Below are 20,291 nucleotides of genomic sequence, written 5' to 3'. Positions count from 1 at the left end.
TATTCATTATACAGACTGACCAAACACAAGAAAGTTAAACACCTTTAGGTACCAGTGAGTGATTATGAAATGAAATATGTATCTTTGTATGGTTATGGCTAAACAAAGCCTTCATTGTGGGCTGAGGAGCCTTTTTTTTTGTTTTTAATTGTCTTACAACTCAAGTAATCTTAAAGGCATTGAGAAAGGAAAGGGAGCACCAGTGACACAAGGAGCAAAATTGTAAAAATCTGCAAAATCAGGAAGAGGAAGAAACTAAATTAAATTTCAAGGCCAAAGAAATACCATTCCCTCATTAGTAAATCATTTGGTGATGGGATAATACAGAGGAATTCCTCTTGGGCCAGAAAAGTAGATTTGGGTTGAGTGTCCAAGAGAAGACTGATCTGGACTCTCAAGGAAAAGTTAATGGGAATAGACTTCATTTTGCCAATATCCCCTTGCCTTGGGTATAGCCAGAAAGTAATTGTTGGAAGAAAAAATCTAGGTTAGGGTGCTTCACTCTAATGAATCAGTGAAACTTGGGAAATTGAGGTAAAAAAAAAAGTTTATCGTAATATACAATGTATATGTGTTGTTTGGGCTAGGCCTGGAGCTCAAGCCACACATTGCTTTTAGAGATGAATTTTCTTAACAAGAGAAGACAATCCTGGTTGGTTTACTTTCAAAAAGTTGATGGGCCTAGTGTATCACAGCAAAGTTTACAATCCAGGTAGATGCAGATTTCTGAGTGAATTAAGGAGGGATGGGAAATCATGTGTTCACTCAAATTAACCTGGCAGTAGTGGCTAAATTCTACACAATAATTCAATAATTCCCGCATTCGGTGCCAATCATATTTATGGGGTAGCACCACAGTTGGATTTATATTACCCTTCTATCTTTAACTGCATCATCCTAATAGCTACTACTTGTAATTTGGGAATTGGCTTCTGAATCAGTTCTTGTACCAAAGGAGGCACTGTAGGCACAAACTGCACACAGTCCTGAGGATGAAACACCAAAGGTGCATAGCTGGGTGTGAAGTGTAAATAACAAATGCATGATAGAGAGCATGTGAGGGATTAGGTCCTAGTTATCTGGGTCAAATAAAGCAGAGACCAAAGACCACTGATTCGTGTTAGGCTCCTTACTTAGCTTAAATTGTTCAGGGATTGCTTCCTTTCCTAAGCTGAGGTCAGTTACAGCAGGCATCACATGGGAGTAATGTATTCTGGTCCTCCCATTTGGCAGTCTTCGTGACTGACTGGTCAGCAGAATCTAGAAAGGACCGTTCCAGGAGGACTGGACTAGATGTCTTCTTGAAATTGAGGATTCACATATAGTCCTGTGGCCCAAATGAATGTACCAACTCTTCCAGAGGCAAAGTTTGTGTCAAGGCTGACTCCTTTCAGACCTGGGAAAGAGAACTAGAAGGAAAGGCCACATGTCTTACTAGGCTTTCATCTCCTGTGGCCTGACCCTGGTTCTTAAGGTCTAGCCCCTGAATAGTATTTTGGTGAATTTCAAAGTGTGACAATTTACAATTCTACCTCTTACCTTCTCTAAGCTGGGACTACACTTGAGGAAGTACTTGAGGCCATTTTAACTGTGTTTTACAAAGAGTTTTTAAAAATGTCATTGTCTTCTTTTTTTTTTTCCTGTGAGGCATTTGGAGTTAAGTGACTTGCGCAGAGTCACACAGCTAAGTGAGTGTTGTGTGTCTGAGGCTGGATTTGAACTCAGGTCCTCCTGACTCCAAGACCAGTGCTTAAAACTTCTTTATTTAGCCATTCTATTCTCCTGATGATTATGGGTAATAAAGGAGTATGTAAGTTCAGATTTATCCCAAAACACTTGAAAAGTTTAGTTAGTTCTGTGGTAAATCCTGGTACTTGGTCATAATCACAAGTACAGGGCAGGCCAAACCTTGGTATTATGTCCCTTATCAGACATCTTGCTGCTATGTTTCTTGTGGCCTGTGTCACTGGAAAAAACAGTCTAGAGACTCAGTTGGTGTACATACCAAAACATATCTGTAGCCCATAGACTTTTTAATTCATTAAAGTCAATCTGCAGGTGTTCAAATAGTAGGATTGCCTGTTTTCTCCCCACTTGTCACAATTTTCCTCCAGGAAGAATTGAATTGTTGACAAGAAAGACAGCGAGAGACCACACAGTGGGTCTGTCCTTAAACACTGGGGGCACACTTGTAGTACTGGGCCCTGGGTTCCCATATGTCCTTGGGCATGATGTTGCTGGCACAAGAGACATAGTAGTCTTTTGGGTGCAAAGGGGAGCCCACGTGGTACTTCCTCACAGACCGTCCTGGAGAATGACTTGGTGTCTGGTCACTGAGACCTCAGTTTTGGCACCTGTGAGGAAGAATAATCAGTGGGTGAGTAAGTAGTGTCTTGTGGTTCTCAGGGACCCTAACTGGCAGCCCTTTTTGCTGTCTCATCTGCAAAATAGTGTTCGTCTTGTAAAAAGGTTTGTCCTCAGGTATGTTCTGGACAGCGAATCACACAGATAGCCTTGAGGAGCAAAACAACTTGAAGAACTTGGTCAGTAAGTGAGGCATGAGCTTACTGTTTGCAGTGATGAAGCTGTGCTGTTTCCACCAGGCCCCAGGAGCATGACAGACCCTGAAAGCGTGTTTGGAATCAGTGTAAATACTCACTTGGAAGTCCCCTTGGCCAACTGGCACACTCTGGTCAGTGCTCTTAACTTGGCCCCTTGTGCCCCCAGTCTGCTGGACAGCCGCCCAGTCAGTAGCTGTTGGGGACAAAACTGCTCCCCTAATCACTTGTGCTTCACTTTTACAAAAGGAGGAGCCATCCATGAACACTGAGGTTGGGTTCTGCCAAGGGAATGTCCATGAGGTTGGGGTATGGGCTCTCTGGCTTCAGTTACCAGAGTAGCTGATTTAAAATACTGAATGGATAGATTAGACTCAGATAAGGGGCTTAATATGTAACCACTTTGTTTCTTCTGTGAAGTTAGGATTCAGTCAGAGGGCCTCACTTGAGGACCTAGAAGGCAAACTGCAGCTTTAAAAAGTGGACTCAGTGGCCCTTTTTATAAAGGCAGTGTAGGAGGAAAACCATGTCTTCCTCATAGGCTTCTTGTGAAGGGATGCATGCAATAAGTCATTCACATATTGAATTAAGGCAGATCCTTGGAGTGGGTGCACGTCTTGTAGATCTTTGACAAGGGCGTGTGTGGACAGAGTGGAAGATTCACAATAACCCTGGGGCAGCCTAGTCCAAGTACAGTGCTGGTCCTTCCAAGTAAAAGTGAAAAGGTACTGTGAGTCTGGGTGTACTGGGATGTTGCGGGAAAAAAAAAACCACACACAAGTCAATAACAATATATTTTCATGTCGCGATAATAGAAACAGGGATTCAGGACCACAGGGGATCTTGGAACAAAATCATTGATAACCGTTAACGCCCTGGACAAGCAGTACACAGGCAGGCCATCATTATCCTCCTTATTTTTTCTCACTGGCAGAACAGGGGTATTGCAAGGTCACTGGCACAGTACTCTCACTCCCAGGTGGATGTAAAAAATGAAAAGTTTGAATCGGTTCAACAGTCTCCCAAGTTGATATAACTGTTGAACACAAGGGGGGTGTTCCCTTCTTAGTCTGGATCTGCACTGGGTTGGCTGACTTCATGAACCTCAGGTTGGTGGGGTTCCAGCCCCATAAACTGGCAGGGAAGTTTTGTGACAAGGGAGTCAGTTCAGATACCAGGGGTCCCATAAACCTTTCTGGTTCTTTAAAAGTCACCCAGTGAGCCAGTCAATTACTTTGTGTTCTGATCTAGGCCCTCCTGGATCACAGTGAATGATGTCCTCAAGTTTACATAATAAGTCCCTTCCCACACAATGAAACAGGACAATTAGGCATAATCAAAAAAAGAAAGAAAGCAGTCAGAAAAGTTCAGTGGAAACTTTAAAGGGGGGGTGAGATGTCCTTACAGGGCTCATCTCACTTTCTCCCCAGTCTACTACTGAAAGCAATGAGAAAGTTGTTCAGTATCCACTAAGCACCAAAAAAAATGCCATTTACAGTTATCTCTATCAAAGGCTACATTTAACCATACTGCATTCATCTTCCCTTTCACATTTATAAGAAGCACCCCGTAAGTTCTGACCTTCTTCCTCTTATCATTGCAAATATTCATCCCCATTATTCCTCGCTGGATACTGACTGATGTTCCTGCAATTTTGAGTGGGGGAGAGGTGTTACTCATCATGTTGGGTCCCCTTCAGGTAGCTTGGAGGACAGGGTCCCCTTTTGGAGACTTCCTCACCTTGTTGCGTTTCCTGCAGTCCCTCTTAAAATGCCCCTCATTGTCTACAGTAAAAGCACTATTTGGCTTTTTCCTCTTTTTGGAGGAGGGGAGGAATAAAATATTCCCTTCTGGCCTCTTTTCCTCTCCCTGATAGCCTCTTTCTAGGCTGCCACCAGAATATTCACCTCCTCAGTCTTATTTTTCTTCTCTTATGGCCCTCCGTTGACAATTCCCCTGACTTCTTCAACTAGTCTTTTCACTCCAGCTGGGGCAGAATTTATGAAAGTAATTGAATGTCTGCTACTGATTGATTAGCATAAGCTGAAGCAATAGCTTTTGGATCACACTCATTTTCTGGATCTAACTGAACAGATTTCTAGAGAGCAGCACACACAGAGATATAAAAATCATCATCTATTATCTGAATTTTGAGTAGTTTCATGGAACTCTTTCCAGTCTATTGGTTGTTGAGCAATATTGTTCTAGAGCTTCATAGAGGCTTGTTTTTGCATCTGTTTCCCAGTCCCCCTTATTACTAAAATTCTAATTTGGTGCTGTCCTGGACTATGCAGTCCTCTTATGTTTATTCTCTAACTTTATAGCACAGGACAGGACTTTTGCTTTCTAATCCTTTGTGAGAAAAACATCTAGTAGCTCATCCATATCATTCCCAAGTAGGGTTATTGGCTTTTGCAATGGTCTTAATTCTATTAATGATGGTAGCTGGGTCCCTTGGAAAGGATAGAGTGGCTTGTTGTCATAACACAGCATCTCCTGGTTTAAAGGGGACATGTACTCCTCTGATTGTTTCCTGTAAAAATAAATCTTAAAGCTGCCATGGTACTTGCTGTATCTGGATTATATGGAGCTGGTGTAGAATTCTGTACTGATGCCTCTAATGGACATGGTGAATTGGGGCAGTCTCAATTTGAAAGGGCTGCCCAATGGAATTAATAATCTATTTGCCTAGGCTCCAGTGTTTCTGGTCTAGCTTTCAACGTTCACAGTGTACAATACTCGAAAGTCCGATATCTATCTGGCCAAATTCTTTCTGTATAGTTATGTAAGTACTGAAATAAATTCTACTACTCAAACCCTAGATATCTCTGGTTAAAAAGGAGAATTTCCTTTTAGCTAAACCTTTAACAACTTGCGCAATGAGAAGTCATCAGAGCTGTGTGACCCTGGGCAAGTCACATAACCCCATTGCCTAAAAACAAAAAAAAAACAACAAAAAAAAGTCATTAGGGGTTTACTCTGTACCAATCCTGTTGTGTTTGATACTGGTATCATCCTTTACTGGTGCTGCCAGTCAAAAATTAGTCACTTAGCCCCTCTCTGTTTTCCATGGAATTCAACACAAAAAGTAAAACCAAACAAAAAGCATTTTAAAAAGAAAGCAGTAACCCAGTGTTTTCGTAGATTCAAGAACTGGGAAGGTTTGAAATCAGTTTGGTAGAAATTAGATTTAGACCAATATATTTCACACATTCCACAAAAAGCTTATTTGTATGTATATACACACATTGCCTGAATTTAAAAAAAAAAAAGAGAAGAACAGAAATACCTTTTAAAACTGTTTTTAGGGGGAGAATCCTTAACCAAACAAGAGACAGAGGAGAACATATATGACAAAGTTTTGATGACAGAATTTTAAACCTTTTTCATTAACAAAATCAATAAAAATAGAACAAAAAGAAAAACTCAGGTAGAAAAATATTTGCATCAAAACTCATTGATAAAAGTCAGGTATATAGAATATATAGGCAATTGACATATATAATAATGTTTATAGTACTTAAGATTTACGAAGTGCTTTATACCTCTTATCTCATCTGATCCTCACAAGTCCTGTGAGGTAGTAGGTGCTTTATCATCTTATTTTATAAATGAGGAAACTGAAAGGGTTGTATAGTGTCTGAAACAAGATTCAAACTCACATCTTCCTGACTCCTATCCCTGCTAAATCTGGCTGCCTCAAATGATCCAAGAAACATTCCCTAATAGTAGATAGGTTGTTAAAGGTGTTGATTGCCTGTTAACAAAGGATATAAACAGTTTTCAGAAGTACTGTAAACTACAAATACATTTTGAAAACATCATCCAAGTCATTAATGGAGAAATATAAATAAAGATGAAGTGAGGTTTAACTTTGCCCCCTGCAAATTGGCAAGAAGGACATAAAAATGAGACCCATCACTGTGGGAGTGTCTGTGGAAGACAGACCTAATGATATACAGTCATCGGAGATGTGAATTGGTCCAGCTTTTTGGGGTTATACAAGAAAAATGACGAAATTGTTTATGTTCTTTTAACCGTTTTTCACCTGTTGGTCCCATTATTACGTATATATTCCATAGAACTCAAAAATACAGATCCATCATATTCCAGAATGTTCATGGCTATACTTGGTGGCAATGAAGGACTGAAAACAAAGTGTACCCATCATTTAGAAATAGCTTTAAAAAAAACCTGTTGTGTGTGAATGTGATGGAATATTACTATATAGTAAGGAATTATGAATATGAAGAATTCAGAGAAATAGGAAGATTTATATGAACTGATATAGAATGAAATAAGCAGACTCAAAAGAATAATGTAAATAACTATAGCCTTGTAAGTACAAAGATTGCTGAAAGAAAGCAGATCTCTGAGTAACTGAAGAACTAATGGATTTAGAATACATATGGTAAAACTTAACCTTCCTCATGACAGAGAGATGGGGGTCTAGACGCTAGCACAGAATGATGTGTACGTTGTCTGAGGTAGTAAGTCACATACATTTTTACTTAATTTTTATTTTCTACAAGGAAAGGGAAAAGCTTTGTGTATTATGAATATTTTGAAAGCCAGGGAAACTATTAAAAAGTTTGTATGACCCTATGACTGTTTTTTTCTAGAGGCAAATATATACAAACCAATCCTTCCACTAGATTTCTCTATCAAAATGGAATGAATGCAAGGGAAGAATTTTTTTGTACATGATTTTGTTATATTTACTGTGGGTAATACTTTGGTTAAACTAACATCAATATGATTAACTAGCACAGGCGCTATTAACATTTTTATGTGTTATATACCTTCTTTGGCAATCTGGTGAAGCCTCTGTGGACCCTTTCTCAGAATAATGTTTTTAAATCTCTAAAAAAGTACATAGGATTACAAAGGAAATAAATTATATTGGAGTATACTTTTTGAAAGTTTATTGACCCCAGGTTAAGAATCCTGGCTGTGGAATACTTAGTCACTCTTGTCATTGTTCCATGGTAGCAGCTACCTTAAACTGCTTTTTCATAAAAAGTTTTAGTTTCTTGCCCATATTTTCCTTGTTTCTGAAATATTTACAATTCAAGCCTAACTTTCTGTAAGACTTTCTTAGCTTATAGACAGACACAAGACAATAACATCTTTTTCTTCTTCATTTTTCCCTTTTCCTTATCAAACCGATCTCACCCACTAGTTGTATTTTAGAAGGCTATGACCCTTTTCTTATATCTAAGGAAACACATTTGAGAGAGAAATCAATTTGAAGAAAGTACACTCCATTTGCTTTTAGCCATTTGTAAGAATTTCAATAATTAGATGAGATTGTCAGCAAGAATTACTTTTCATGTTCCTAGTGGTATATTTTATGTGAGTCACTTATTGATTATTAGTACTCATGGACAAGAAATAACCTATAACGGATTGGTAAGAAACAAGAGGTTTGGCCACATACCTTATATTTTCAAGGACCCATTGTGAAGGGCAAATATGCTGTCCCACTAAAAATTTCCCTTTGTGACACTAATGGAAGCAATCCTGATTGGGATGGGCCAGCCACTTACTAGGTAGGTATATGGTGGGACAAGTCTCTTAATCTCTCTTATTTTCTTTTCTGTAAAAGGAGTATGTCCAATTTAAATGATTTTGGGTCTTCTTTTTGAGATAATCCTACTTTTGTGTTTCAGGTTATACACCCGGTACACCATATAAAGTGTCCTGTTCACCCACCAGTGGGGCAGTGCCACCTTATTCATCATCACCCAACCCTTATCAGACTGCAGTGTACCCAGTTCGAAGTGCCTATCCACAGCAGAATCCATATGCACAGGTAAAGCATATGCACCAGCAATTTGTTATGGCTTCAGTAAACCCAAATGTTATGTTAACAAACATTGCTTTTCAGATGCCAATTTTTAAAAATCTGCTGGTTGGGAAATTGTTGATGAAAGATGTTGGCTAAAGTTGAGAAAAATGAATGTGAGCCTTTTATTGTAGCCAGAGAGATACAGATAAAGTGTGTATGTGTGTGCACACATGTGTATGTAAACATAAAAAGAAATTTTGTGAGAAACTGAATTGCAGTTGTTATCTTTTCTCCAACAGCAAGGCACTTACTACACCCAGCCTTTGTATGCAGCACCACCTCACGTAATTCATCACACCACAGTTGTGCAACCAAATGGCATGCCAGCGACTATGTACCCTGCTCCCATTCCTCCCCCAAGAGGAAATGGTGTGACTATGGGAATGGTTGCTGGAACTACTATGGCAATGTCAGCAGGTAAATCTTTTTAACTAGTTTGTTGTTCTTACAGCATATCATATCACAGGATGTTATAGAGCAATAGTAAGATATAGTGCCAGGCCTGGAGTAAGGAAAACTCATCTTCCTCAATTCAAATCTGGACTCAGATGGGCAAAATCACTTAACCCTGTTTGCCTCAGTTTCCTTATCTGAAAAATGAGCTGGACAAGGAAATGGTAAACCACTCCAGTATCTTTGCCAAGAAAATCCCAAATGCAGTCATGAAGAGTCAGGCATGACTAAAAAATGACTGACCAGCAATAACAAAAGTAAGATTTAAGTAATCTAAACTCTGGTTCATATAGTTCTTTGTTTTGTTTTTCTTAATAGATTCATGTCCTTTCCCATGAAAATACCTTGTGGGTCTTTTTTGCCCTCTTAGGAGGAGAAATAACAGTTAAACTGGCCATCATCTCCTATTATTTAATATTGAATAGACTGATTCCAGAGTAGTTTTCTTGAATGGCATCTATTTTATTGTTGTTGTTGTTTTTAGTTGAAAGAAAAACGTAGGTGGTAGGAAGCAGAGAACTCTAGGACCAAAAAACCCCAAATCATAGGATTTTCTCAGGTGGTTTGATGACTAGCATTGTTTAACTTAGGTTATATATGTGTTGTTGGAATGATATTTTGTTAGACTGAAGTAATATTGATGAATTTTATGGCTCTACTAGTATTGGTTGTGTGACCTTGGGCACTGTGACATTTCTGAGCTTCAATTTCTTCCCCTGTAAGCTTTCTTCCAGCTATAAGCCAGACGATGATGATGGTAGCTGGCATGTAATATTTTATATGTATTTAATCTTTATAATAATCCTGTGAAATAGGATGTGCTGATTTTATATTCAGTTTACAGATCAAGAAACTGAATCCTAAAAAGACCATGACCACAGATTTAGAACTAGAAGGCATCTAAGAGGTCATCTGGTTCAAATTTTCATTTTAAAGATGAGAAAATTGAGGCCAGGATAGGTCAGCTGACTTGTTTAAGGTCTCTTGGGGTAGTGAATAGTATGAGCTGGGATTTGATCATGTTATGCAAAGCCAAGCAAGTGGAGATATTTGTGAAAACCCGAAATTAAGTGACAGCTTTGGCTCCCCCCCTCCAAGAAGATTTATGAGTTAACTACTGTGCTTGCAGCATTAAGATTGTATGATGATTTTTTTTCTTTCTGAATGAAATTTCTATTAAATTTAGGGAAGATGTTGATAATTCTTACAAAATCCTTTTCTCTCTTTTTTTTTTTGGTGGGGCAGTTGGGGTTAATTGACTTGTCTAGGGTCATATAGCTAGAAAGTGTCACGTGTCTGAGGTGAATTTGAACTCAGGTCCTTCTGATTCCAAGGCTGGAGCTCTATTTACTGCACCACCTAGCTGCCCCAAAAATCTTTTCTCTTAAAAATTGGTATTGCTTAAAAAAATTGCAGTCTTAATTACAGAAGTAATATGACGTATGGTTTGTGATAATATGTAGAACTCTAGTATCTCTCTCCTGCAAATATTTTTTGAATTATATATCTTATATATAATATGTTACTACATAATATATTGTTACATAATATAACACCATAACACAGTAATATAACATAATATTATTAATAATCAACACATAATATAGCATTATAATATATATGTGTGTGTGTGTATATATATATGTATATATATATGTATATATGTATATATATGTATATATATGTATATGTGTATATATATATATATATATATTTTTTTTTAAATTGTATATGATAATCGTGCTTTTTAGACCATTACATATTTGCTTCTCTGTGTATCATGTGAAATCCTTTTAAAAGGACCAAGCACATTTTCATCCTGTCTCCATTTTCTCTTTGCCTCCTTGGGGAAAATGTACTACATCAGTTACATAGCCTGGGGGGCAGCTAGGTGGCGCAGTGGATAGAATACTGTCTCTGGAGTCTGGAGGACCTGAATTCAAATTTGGCCTCAGACATATAACACTTATTAGATGTGTGACTTGGGGCAAGTCACTTAACCCCAATTGCCTCACTAAAAAAAAAAATCAAAAACAATTACATAGCCTGGTCATTCAAAGAATTCTTAAATTCCTGTTCTTCTAGTGTCAGTCTTTGTTAAGTTTTAAAGGGAAAAGCTCTTATTCTCAGTAAGTATGCTCAAGCAATTTAGACTGAATCATATTCAGTAAGGAAGACCCAGGTTTGCTTGTCTTACTATATTGCTAGACCACTTTAACATTCTAAGGTGATCTTTCTTATTCCCTTCCAATACATCAAATATGATAAATTTATACACAAGTTATATACATGTGTTATTTTCACAAGAAGCAAGTCTACAGGCACATGCCCTGCAAATCTATACAACATCACAGTCTTTTTTAGAAGTTTTTTTTTTCATCTCAATAGCATTTTCTTCTACCAGGTGGTGGTTTAAGTAGACAGCTTTTTTTGTACCACTCTGCTGGCCTTCCCAGATGACAAAGTCAAATAAAATACAAATTCCAAATGACGAAATCTATATTGTATATATCTAATTGCTTTTCCTCTGATGTTATTATTATGTGTAAACTATTTGCTCTGCTGATGAGGAATCTAAAATAAAACTTATACAAAGTAGCCCAGGAAAGAAAAATATAATGATAAGTAAATGGTCACTGTTCTTATTTTCCACATACTGTGTAATAATGTAATTATATATACACGCATAATAATGTTCCTATTTCCATGACTAAAACTCTGAGTTGCTGGGAAAGAAAGATATCTTTAAATAACTAAATGGAATCACGGGTGGACAGAAGACTCAAGTTTTACAAAAATCCGCAATGTAGACTGTGCTCCAAGTCAGAACTGTCAAACAATTTTGATTTAAATAGTCTCTTTCCATGTATTAAATCAGTTTGTATTTACAAAATAGATAATAAAACGAGCATGGAGAAGACTTTAACACTTAGTTCATGATCATACTATTCATAGTTCATGATCATAGTAATTAAAGAAATTGAAATAATGAAATATCTAAAAATAATGAAGAAAAGTCTAAGCCCCATTAAGATTTTGTGCTTGAAGAAATGAACCACAAGATATTAGTCAGTGGCATTCTAGGTCAACTTTACTTCAAAACTCCTATAATTAAGTTGACTAATCCTAATTAAGAAAGGCATGGGATTAAATAACAACTTTTAAATATGAAATTTATATTTCATATCCCCTTTCAACACAAACCTATTTATGGAGAGAAATAAATATGGAGAAAAATTATATATATCGTTGTTCTTCACAGATTGTAAATGTAGAAAATTAAGAAGGAGTCAATCTTGACTATCACCTTAGAATGTTAAAATGGCCTAGCAGTATAGCAAGTAAGACAAGCAAGCCTGGGTCTTCCTTAATCTGATGTAGTCTAAATTGCTTGAGCATACTTACTGGGAAGAAGAGCTTTTTTCCCCCTTTAAAACTTAACAAGAATTGACACTAGAAGGACTAGAATTTAAGAATTCTTTGAAGGACTAGGCTATGTGAATTGATGTAGTACATTGTTTTCCCATAAGGCAAAGAAAATAGAGACGGCAGGAAAATCTTTCAAAGAAGATTATAATAAAAATCTTTTAACGGTTTAAAAGGATTTCACATGATATACAGAAAAGCAAAGATGTAATAGTCTGAAAAGCATGATTATTATATATAATTTTAAAATGTTTCCTTTAAAAGATATTTGTGGGACAGATACTGGAGTTCTGTATATTATTATGAGCTGTCATGCCATAAATGTAAATAAATTCACCTTGAATTTCTGTATCTGTAGACTAAACCTTCAATTTTTATTAATATACACACTCAAAAATACACACACATACACACGTTGTATGTGTGTATACACACATACATATTTATGCCAGTCTGGATACAGGTTTTGTGTAAATTCAAATTTGTTTGGAGTTCAGTAAACATTCTGACAAACTCAGAATATCTTGGGGAGATTATTCCCACTCCTATATCCATTCTTCTCCTTCCCTTTAAAAATACCAAACAAACATGGATGTACCATGCCACGAATTACTTATTATTGCAAGTTGTATTATGAATGATCCTTAGTTAGTTTGGAAAGCATTTCCATTATCACTTGCAAGGAAAATAATCATGCTCTTTTCTCTTAGGTACTTTGTTGACTACTCATTCCCCTACTCCAGTAGCCCCTCATCCAGTTACTATGCCCACATATCGGGCCCCAGGAACACCAACCTATAGCTACGTGCCCCCACAGTGGTGATCATCCTGGCAAATGTAAGTCACCAGTTAAATAGGTACAATGAAAATTTATTATGTTTACATTTGGAGTAGTGTGAAAAGTGATACCATATTTACTTATGTGTAGTTCTGTATTGTTATAAATACAGTGTAACTTTTTTAGTTTGTCCTAAGTGTTTATATAATTCTTTAACTGCCATTATTATGAATGAATTTAATAAATGAACTTAATAAAATAACCTTTCCTTCTGGCGAATTCAGAGGGGCTGTGCATATGTGTCTGTGTGTATGTATCTGTAAAAGTTGTGACTTGTAAGAATGTTAAATGTCTTAAAGTGTATGTTAGAATTTAGCAGTTGAACACTGCTTGACTGTCTGTGGTTATCTACGATGACTGGTTTTTGTATCTTCATTTAACTGTAGGTTTGAAGATGGGAGATATGCAATCAAGTAATTGAGGTTTAACAGTTGGTGCTGAAGCCCCTCATGCCTCCAACCAGGACTTTCTTTCTTCTGAATGCTTTCAACACTTTGCTAAACACTACTAAATTCAGATCGCTGAAGATTTCCAGTGCTGCATATCTTACATCTTGGAACTCCAGTAGTTAGTCTTAAAGCAAATCCTGTTTTGTGGACTGTCTTGCAATTTTTTAGCTAACTATAATGATAAAAAGGGAGTATAAATTTATTCTGATCCATATTTAGTTGAATGCATGTTTAAAACACACACACACACACACACACACACACACACACACACACACACACAAACAAACAAGCTTGCTCAATCTACCTGCAGTGACTGATGCAAAACCATCATATGCAAAATCCAAAGGAACTGAAAAGTATTTTACAACTTGTTATCAATGCACTGTTGTAACATATGCAAAGTCTTAAAAAGGTAGAGTCGTGAAAGTGAATTTCTTTATAAAACATCCTAATACCCATTAGTAAGTGCTTCAACTTTTGGGGGGTTGATAAGTTGACAGTTAAGGACATGGATTTTTTTTTATTTTAGGCAATTATATTTCTTTTCCAATTGAATTCAGTTAATACAAGTGAAAGTGACTGAAGGAGAGATCTGGCAGGGTCAAAATTCCTGCACAAAATCAGTTTTCCAAGCATCCCATTTCAGTTGCATTATGTAGAGTCAGTGTTACATAGACATTCTTAAAGATCAGAATGAAATGCTAGATTGTGTGGCCAGTAAGACGGGATAATGTGTGAACAAAGCAGCTCTTTTTGGCTGCCTAAATTTTGAATGCAAATCTTCATTACAAAATTCTGGAGAAGTAGTATTTTCTACATATTATTGAACGCTCACATGTAGTACGTAATCATCATATTTCCACATGATGGAGGATAGGCTTAAAAGTGAGACTGCCACACTATTGGGAGGTATCAGATTCCAGTTTATTTCATTTGTTTCCTAGAGAATGTTCTATGCAGCTGAAAAACATATGTACAGTTTGACCTAACTTACTTTAGAAAAATAGAACAAAACGTGTAGGGCACTGTGAGGTTTTTTCACAAACAGGCAAGAATTCAGCTATATGTTATGAACAAAGTTTGTGTGCTTAGGGAATTAAAGGGGAACAAAACCAGGTTGAGTTTTTTTGTTTTTGTTTTTGTTTTGTTTTATTTTTTTTTAATGTCCTTAATCTGATGTTTGTTATAGTGGATTATGCATACATTTGTAGCAGGGCTGTCAGAATGTATGAACATTCAAAAACTAGGGAGTTTTTCTTTCAATTTGCCGATTGATTTCTGACCATAGTATGGGCTGCTTGTGAGTCACAGTATTTTTTGATGCAAACTCAGATTTTATTTTACCTCAGATGTCATTTGGGAAGTATGACCATGAGTCCAGCTGCAGATTAGTGTTTTGTTGTTGAGTCTCTTCCACTGTCCTTTCCTTCTTTCTTGCAGCGTAATAATTCAACTCAAAGTAAATGCTGTTAGGGATGAAGGATTAGCATTAGAATCAATTTGCATGCCAGAACTATTGCTGAAAGGAATTTAACTTAGAAAGCTGAATATTGTGCAAAAGAAATCACAAGGGTTGTCTTTTTCTTCCCAGAGCTTGACTGACTTGCTATGTGTGAATCTGATAAGTTTTAGAGCTTTTAAATACTTCTGACTTTAGCTAATGGTTACAAAATTTTGTTCCCTTCCCTTTTAAGGGTTTACAGGGAGGTCTGTCAGGCTATAGTGTTTGCAGTTTTGTTATACCCCACAAGTGAATTTGGATAGCACCTGTTTTTTGGTGGCTGAGGTGGGATATTCTGCTCCTTTTGTGGATTTGGCAGCTCCTTCGAGCTAGTACCCTCTGCCTCCTATTCAGCATTCTTCTCTGAGGGAGTGGTATGTATATGCTCCTGAACAGCCATTGAGATGAGAGCCTTTAGTAACTTTATTTTTTACAGTAAGCACTCTTCATTTTTTTTTAACTTCAACAATTTAGTTTATAAAGTTTAGGAATATTTTTGCATGGATCACTGTAAACAGAAGACCCTTTATTCCTAATGCCTCTTGACGTAATTATAGTATTTACTTATAAATACTTTAAAATGTTTCTTGAGCACTTAATGCAACTTAGAGACTACCATATATATGTATGGAGCAGAACTTTACCCCCAGAGAAAAAATTTGAATCTGTAGTGTTTGTTCCGATCTGTTTTTCATAATTCCATTTGTGTAGTGAACGGGTTTGCAGACAGTGACTGGTAGAATGCTCTGCTCCAAGGACTAAAGTGAATGAGCTGATAGAACAATTTTTTAGTTTATCAATATCTAGTTTAGAAGAAGAGATTCACCATCTTAAAGTGTGTTCTCAATTTTAGAAAAATAAGGTGTGGAATCATTCAGATTTAAGAAACTCTACAAAATGGCTCTGAAGCCTTGCTGCATAATTTCTTGTTCCACAGGAATGATGAGCATGAAGCATTGGAACCATATGAGGAAGGATTGTCGGAAATGCTATCATAGATGGCATTTTTGAGAGATAGAGATTCTCTTCTGTATATTACATTTTTCATTAACATCAGGTTCTTAAATGTAATTTTTTTCACCCAGTGATAGTTTTTTTTCTGTACCTCCTCCTTCTCCTTCTCCTCTTTTTAAAAATTTAAGTAGTCTTGTTCATTGAATACTTTTACTAATTTGCATTATGGGATTCATCCACAAAGAGAAATTTTCATTTTTTTGCAGCTATCAGGATACCATCTATTGTAAGTGATTCAGTATAATGAGAGAGAAAGAGAGAGATTACTTCTGTTAACTAAGAACACGTGCCTGGTCATGTGAATAATTAGAATAGTAACAAAACATGGTGGTAGGGGATAAATAAATCTTATCTTAATGACATTTTGTTAAATTAAAAATAAAGAGATATAACTAGGGTCAAAATTATACACTATAAAGTTGTATTTTTAGGAGACAAATAATAGCAATAAAGAACCTCCTGAAACCTTCTCTTCTTTTTATATTACGTTCCTGATTCAGGACTCCTACAAACGAAAGCATTTAGCTGTATTGGGATTTCTTAGGAAATGGAAGCAGGACAGCAGCAATGGAGAAATGTACTGGTTCCTATCAACATTTGGCAGCTTTTATAGGAGTGAGTTTTCTTGTGACATAACTTTTAACCTAAGACCCGAGAGAGCTAGTATATCAGATCTGTAGATTCTACTGTTTTTATTGCAATAAAAATCTTGTTTAGGATCTGTGGTAGGTGTTCAGTTTATTAAACCTAGTGACATATGCAGGCTATTCTTTGGGAAACAAGGCGAATTATTGTTCTTAGAAATTCATCAGTCATTGATTGGCATAGTTCATTACTAACCAAGCAGTTTAGAAAATTTAAAAATCAGTCTTTTTATAAACTTGAAAAATATGTTAGTAAAGTTATTAGTTTTACAAAATTGCTATTCATTGGAACTTTTTCCTTGTATGCTATGCAAACAAAATATTGATTCAGTGGTAAAGAACCAGCAATCCTTTGGGCTATGCCATTAGAAAATTTCCTTTCTTACCCTACCTGTCATTTTTACCTGGTGCCACCCTTCAACCCAGTTTATCATGCCCAGGCTTTCTGGTGTCATCTGGCCTAGACCTAATGATACTTGAATTGATATGCTATGTATCTGTTGATACTTTACCAGTAGTGAGAGGAAATGCATTCTTGCCTAAAACTAGAAGTAATTTAATTGATTTTATCTAGTAGCTTTGCTCCTGTGCATATCCTGTGCTCCTGTTATTTATTTTAGCATATGATTGGGTGGGAAAAGGCATGGAACACATCAGAAATTTAAAACCTGCATGAGAAATCAGATCCAATTGTGTCTGCCTGCCTTTTAAAGAAATGAGCATTACAAAAAACAGTATTCTGGAAAATTTGGCTTGATTTCCTTGCCCTTAGATCTGTTAATTTGTTGCAGGAAGACATATGTGTTCTATGCTGTTTTGACTGGAGAACATATCATCATCATGTTGAATTCTCTTTGGCTTGACTGTGTAAAGAATGTTAGTCTGAGGCTTTTAGAGAAACACCTCAAAATAACTGTGCTTCATTTAGCAGAGGGACAGCAGTAAGATCCTAGTCAATTGTGATTTAATATGGCTATATAAATTAGGAGTTAGATTGGGACAAATTACTTGTCTAATTTTTCTCTTGCTTCCTTCAAAGGAGGGGGGTAGTTCTCCTTGCAAAGTGAACTTAGTTTAGGTGAGGGGAGGAAAAAGTTCTTGTTTAAGGCTTTCATTTTACTACGATCTCTTCAGGCACCTCTCAAAATTATTTTTAAGTGGCATTTGTACTTTATTGGACCTACATTTTCTAGGGAAAGTAGTTGATATATTTTAGATAACACACCGAAGTCGAGTAGGTGGTTATTTAGAATCCCTGAAGGAAAGGAAAGCCCCAAGTGACATCCTGTGTCATTCATGCAGTCCCAGCTTGGTTCAGAGATCTTTTCCAGATTAATTGGGACTTTTCTATCAAGTTTATGCACCATTTGAAGATGAGACAAGGCAGGGGGACAGTACTGATAAAGGAAACCATTGTTTGCTATACATGGTAGGGAGGAAACCGGATTAGCTTCAAGAGAAAACGCAAACTGTCAAATGCAAGATTTGTGAACACTGACCACTACCAGAAGCCTAGTGCCCATTGGTCATGATCACATATGATCAGCCTTTCCCAGCTTCCTGGAACTGAAGAGTAATTCTGACTGACAGGTTGGTAGGGTCTGGTTTGGGTCCCAGCAGTAGGCTGTCTTAAGGGTTTATTTTAGCTGGTTGCTGTACAGACTTATTTTTAAATAGAATGGGTTTGTTAGTGTTCTTTTTATTGTAGTACTCTTACTGGCTGCCCTATGTCCAAAACAAGTGATTGCATGCAACAGAAGTACAAATGAAAAGGACCCAATAATACTTCTCCATATTTTGTTACTGAGTAGACACAGGTTTCTTTTTTATGATTTTTTTAAAAAAAAATACTGTTTTTCAGACAGTTATGTTGGTACTTTTTTTTAAGTTAGGTCAGTGTTGTCTTCCAAAATGTTAAAAAACATCACTCACTTCTGCATTGAACTTACGGTGTCAACACAAAGATGTGGAAAATCCATCCTGAGCCAGTTCAATTATGTGTAAATTCATACTTTTTTATTTTTTATGCAATCCGATGAGTAGATGAGCTCAGATTTAAAATTCTTAAAAAAGCACGTTTATTGTAACAAGAATTGTTATGTATTAATACTTCAGTTTTCAATAAAGATTGACTTGTGTTGCTTATTCTGGTTTTTCTGGTTTTTCCAAAGTCTTCTGAGAATGGCAGAAGAACTAAGAAATGCTAGCTTCTATTCTAAAATTAATAACAGATGTAAAATTAGCAATTTGTTCCAAATGTCACAGATCAACTTAATGAATTTTTCACTAAGATACCAGAATATTCTCACACACACACACACACACACACACTTGGTCTCTGAGGTCAGGGATAAGTTGTATGAAAACAAGCTATAACCCCCAAGAACACTGGTAACTCTAGGGATCTTCCCTCATCTCCCCTAACATGTTTCCCTTTGAGATGCTGCTTTTTCCTTTAAAGAGCAATTGAGATGGTAATTTCTGTGACTTCCTGGCATCGCCTTTCTGCAAATTTTCCATGATTACACAATGACCTGAAATCACATGTTATATGTGGTGTTAGGGGAGAGAACACTGCCACTACAAGTCAGGATAAAGAAAGAAACAAGTATATATTAAGTGCCTACTGTGTGCCAGGCCCTGCCTTAATCACTATATAAATACCTCATTTGATCATCACAACCCTGGGAAATGGGGGCTATTATTATCCCTGTCATATGCTTAAGGAAACAAGGTCCTTGTCCTCCATGAGCTCACAGGCCAGCGGTAGCTCAGTTCAGTAGTTGGAGTTTCAGTGTTTTCCATCTCCAAAATAAGGCAGAATTTGAATCCAGCTAGATCTAGAATGCTGCATTTCTTTTATTGTCTACCTCAAACACATGCTGTTAAACGAGTCAATAATTTCAATCCCTTTTGGTTGTACGGTTGGTTATCTTCAAATGGAGTGCATAGCTTTTCCTCACCTTAGCACTGACAATTGGGAAACGTCTCATCTCTCAAAAATTGCTAAATACCCTAAGGCACAGAATGTGGTTCTCATTTTCTTTGTCAGCTTTGGTAATCCTTGAGTGATCTTTGTGATCTAGGCCTCTAAACACAGCAGTGACATTTCCACCCTTCTGGCCCTGCCCTAAGTCTAATAAGTAGCAGGAATGGAAGGTTAGGAAGGGTTTGGATGCAGTAGAACTGGTAAATAGAATTAATGCTAATGTTAACAAGATTTATTATTGCTTTGTAATTCTTAAACTTTTCCTCACAAGAAGCCAGTGAAGTAGGAAGTTCGAGTGTTATCCCCATTTGACAGAGGAAGCAGTCCAGAGAGGATAAACTTAACCAAAGATCACAGAGCTATTGTCATGAAGTAAAGGGAGGAGACAAAGAAAAGACAACGCAGATCCTTTGTTAATGCTAGAAGGCAAGAAAAGTTTTATACTTTATTTTCATAGAGCTCCATGCTGATAACATTTTAAGTGCTCTAAAATGCCTGTTGGCTTGCACCAATTCTTACACTAGTTGGTGATGGATAGGTCTGCTCAAATACTTGTTGACTGATG

General features: G+C 36.8%; 1 protein-coding gene across 2 annotated transcripts in view; it reads left to right on the top strand.

Moving 5' to 3' along the window:
* Nucleotides 1–18,882, top strand: part of FAM168B (family with sequence similarity 168 member B) — a 53,602-nt gene extending 34,720 nt beyond the window's left edge. For both annotated transcript variants that reach the window (XM_078146784.1, XM_020967153.2), the window contains 4 exons: nt 8,231–8,373; nt 8,649–8,826; nt 12,999–13,125; nt 13,513–18,882. In XM_078146784.1, coding sequence (XP_078002910.1) covers nt 8,231–8,373; nt 8,649–8,826; nt 12,999–13,111 — 434 coding nt within the window. In that variant the 3' untranslated portion in view covers nt 13,112–13,125; nt 13,513–18,882. The remainder of the gene's footprint in view (nt 1–8,230; nt 8,374–8,648; nt 8,827–12,998; nt 13,126–13,512) is intronic.
* Nucleotides 18,883–20,291: the final 1,409 nt, after the last annotated feature.

The sequence above is a fragment of the Phascolarctos cinereus genome, unplaced genomic scaffold, assembly GCF_003287225.1.
Source record: "Phascolarctos cinereus isolate Bilbo 61053 unplaced genomic scaffold, phaCin_HiC Scaffold_726;HRSCAF=1367, whole genome shotgun sequence".
NCBI lineage: Eukaryota > Metazoa > Chordata > Mammalia > Diprotodontia > Phascolarctidae > Phascolarctos > Phascolarctos cinereus.
This window is presented reverse-complemented; position numbering and strand designations above follow the sequence as displayed.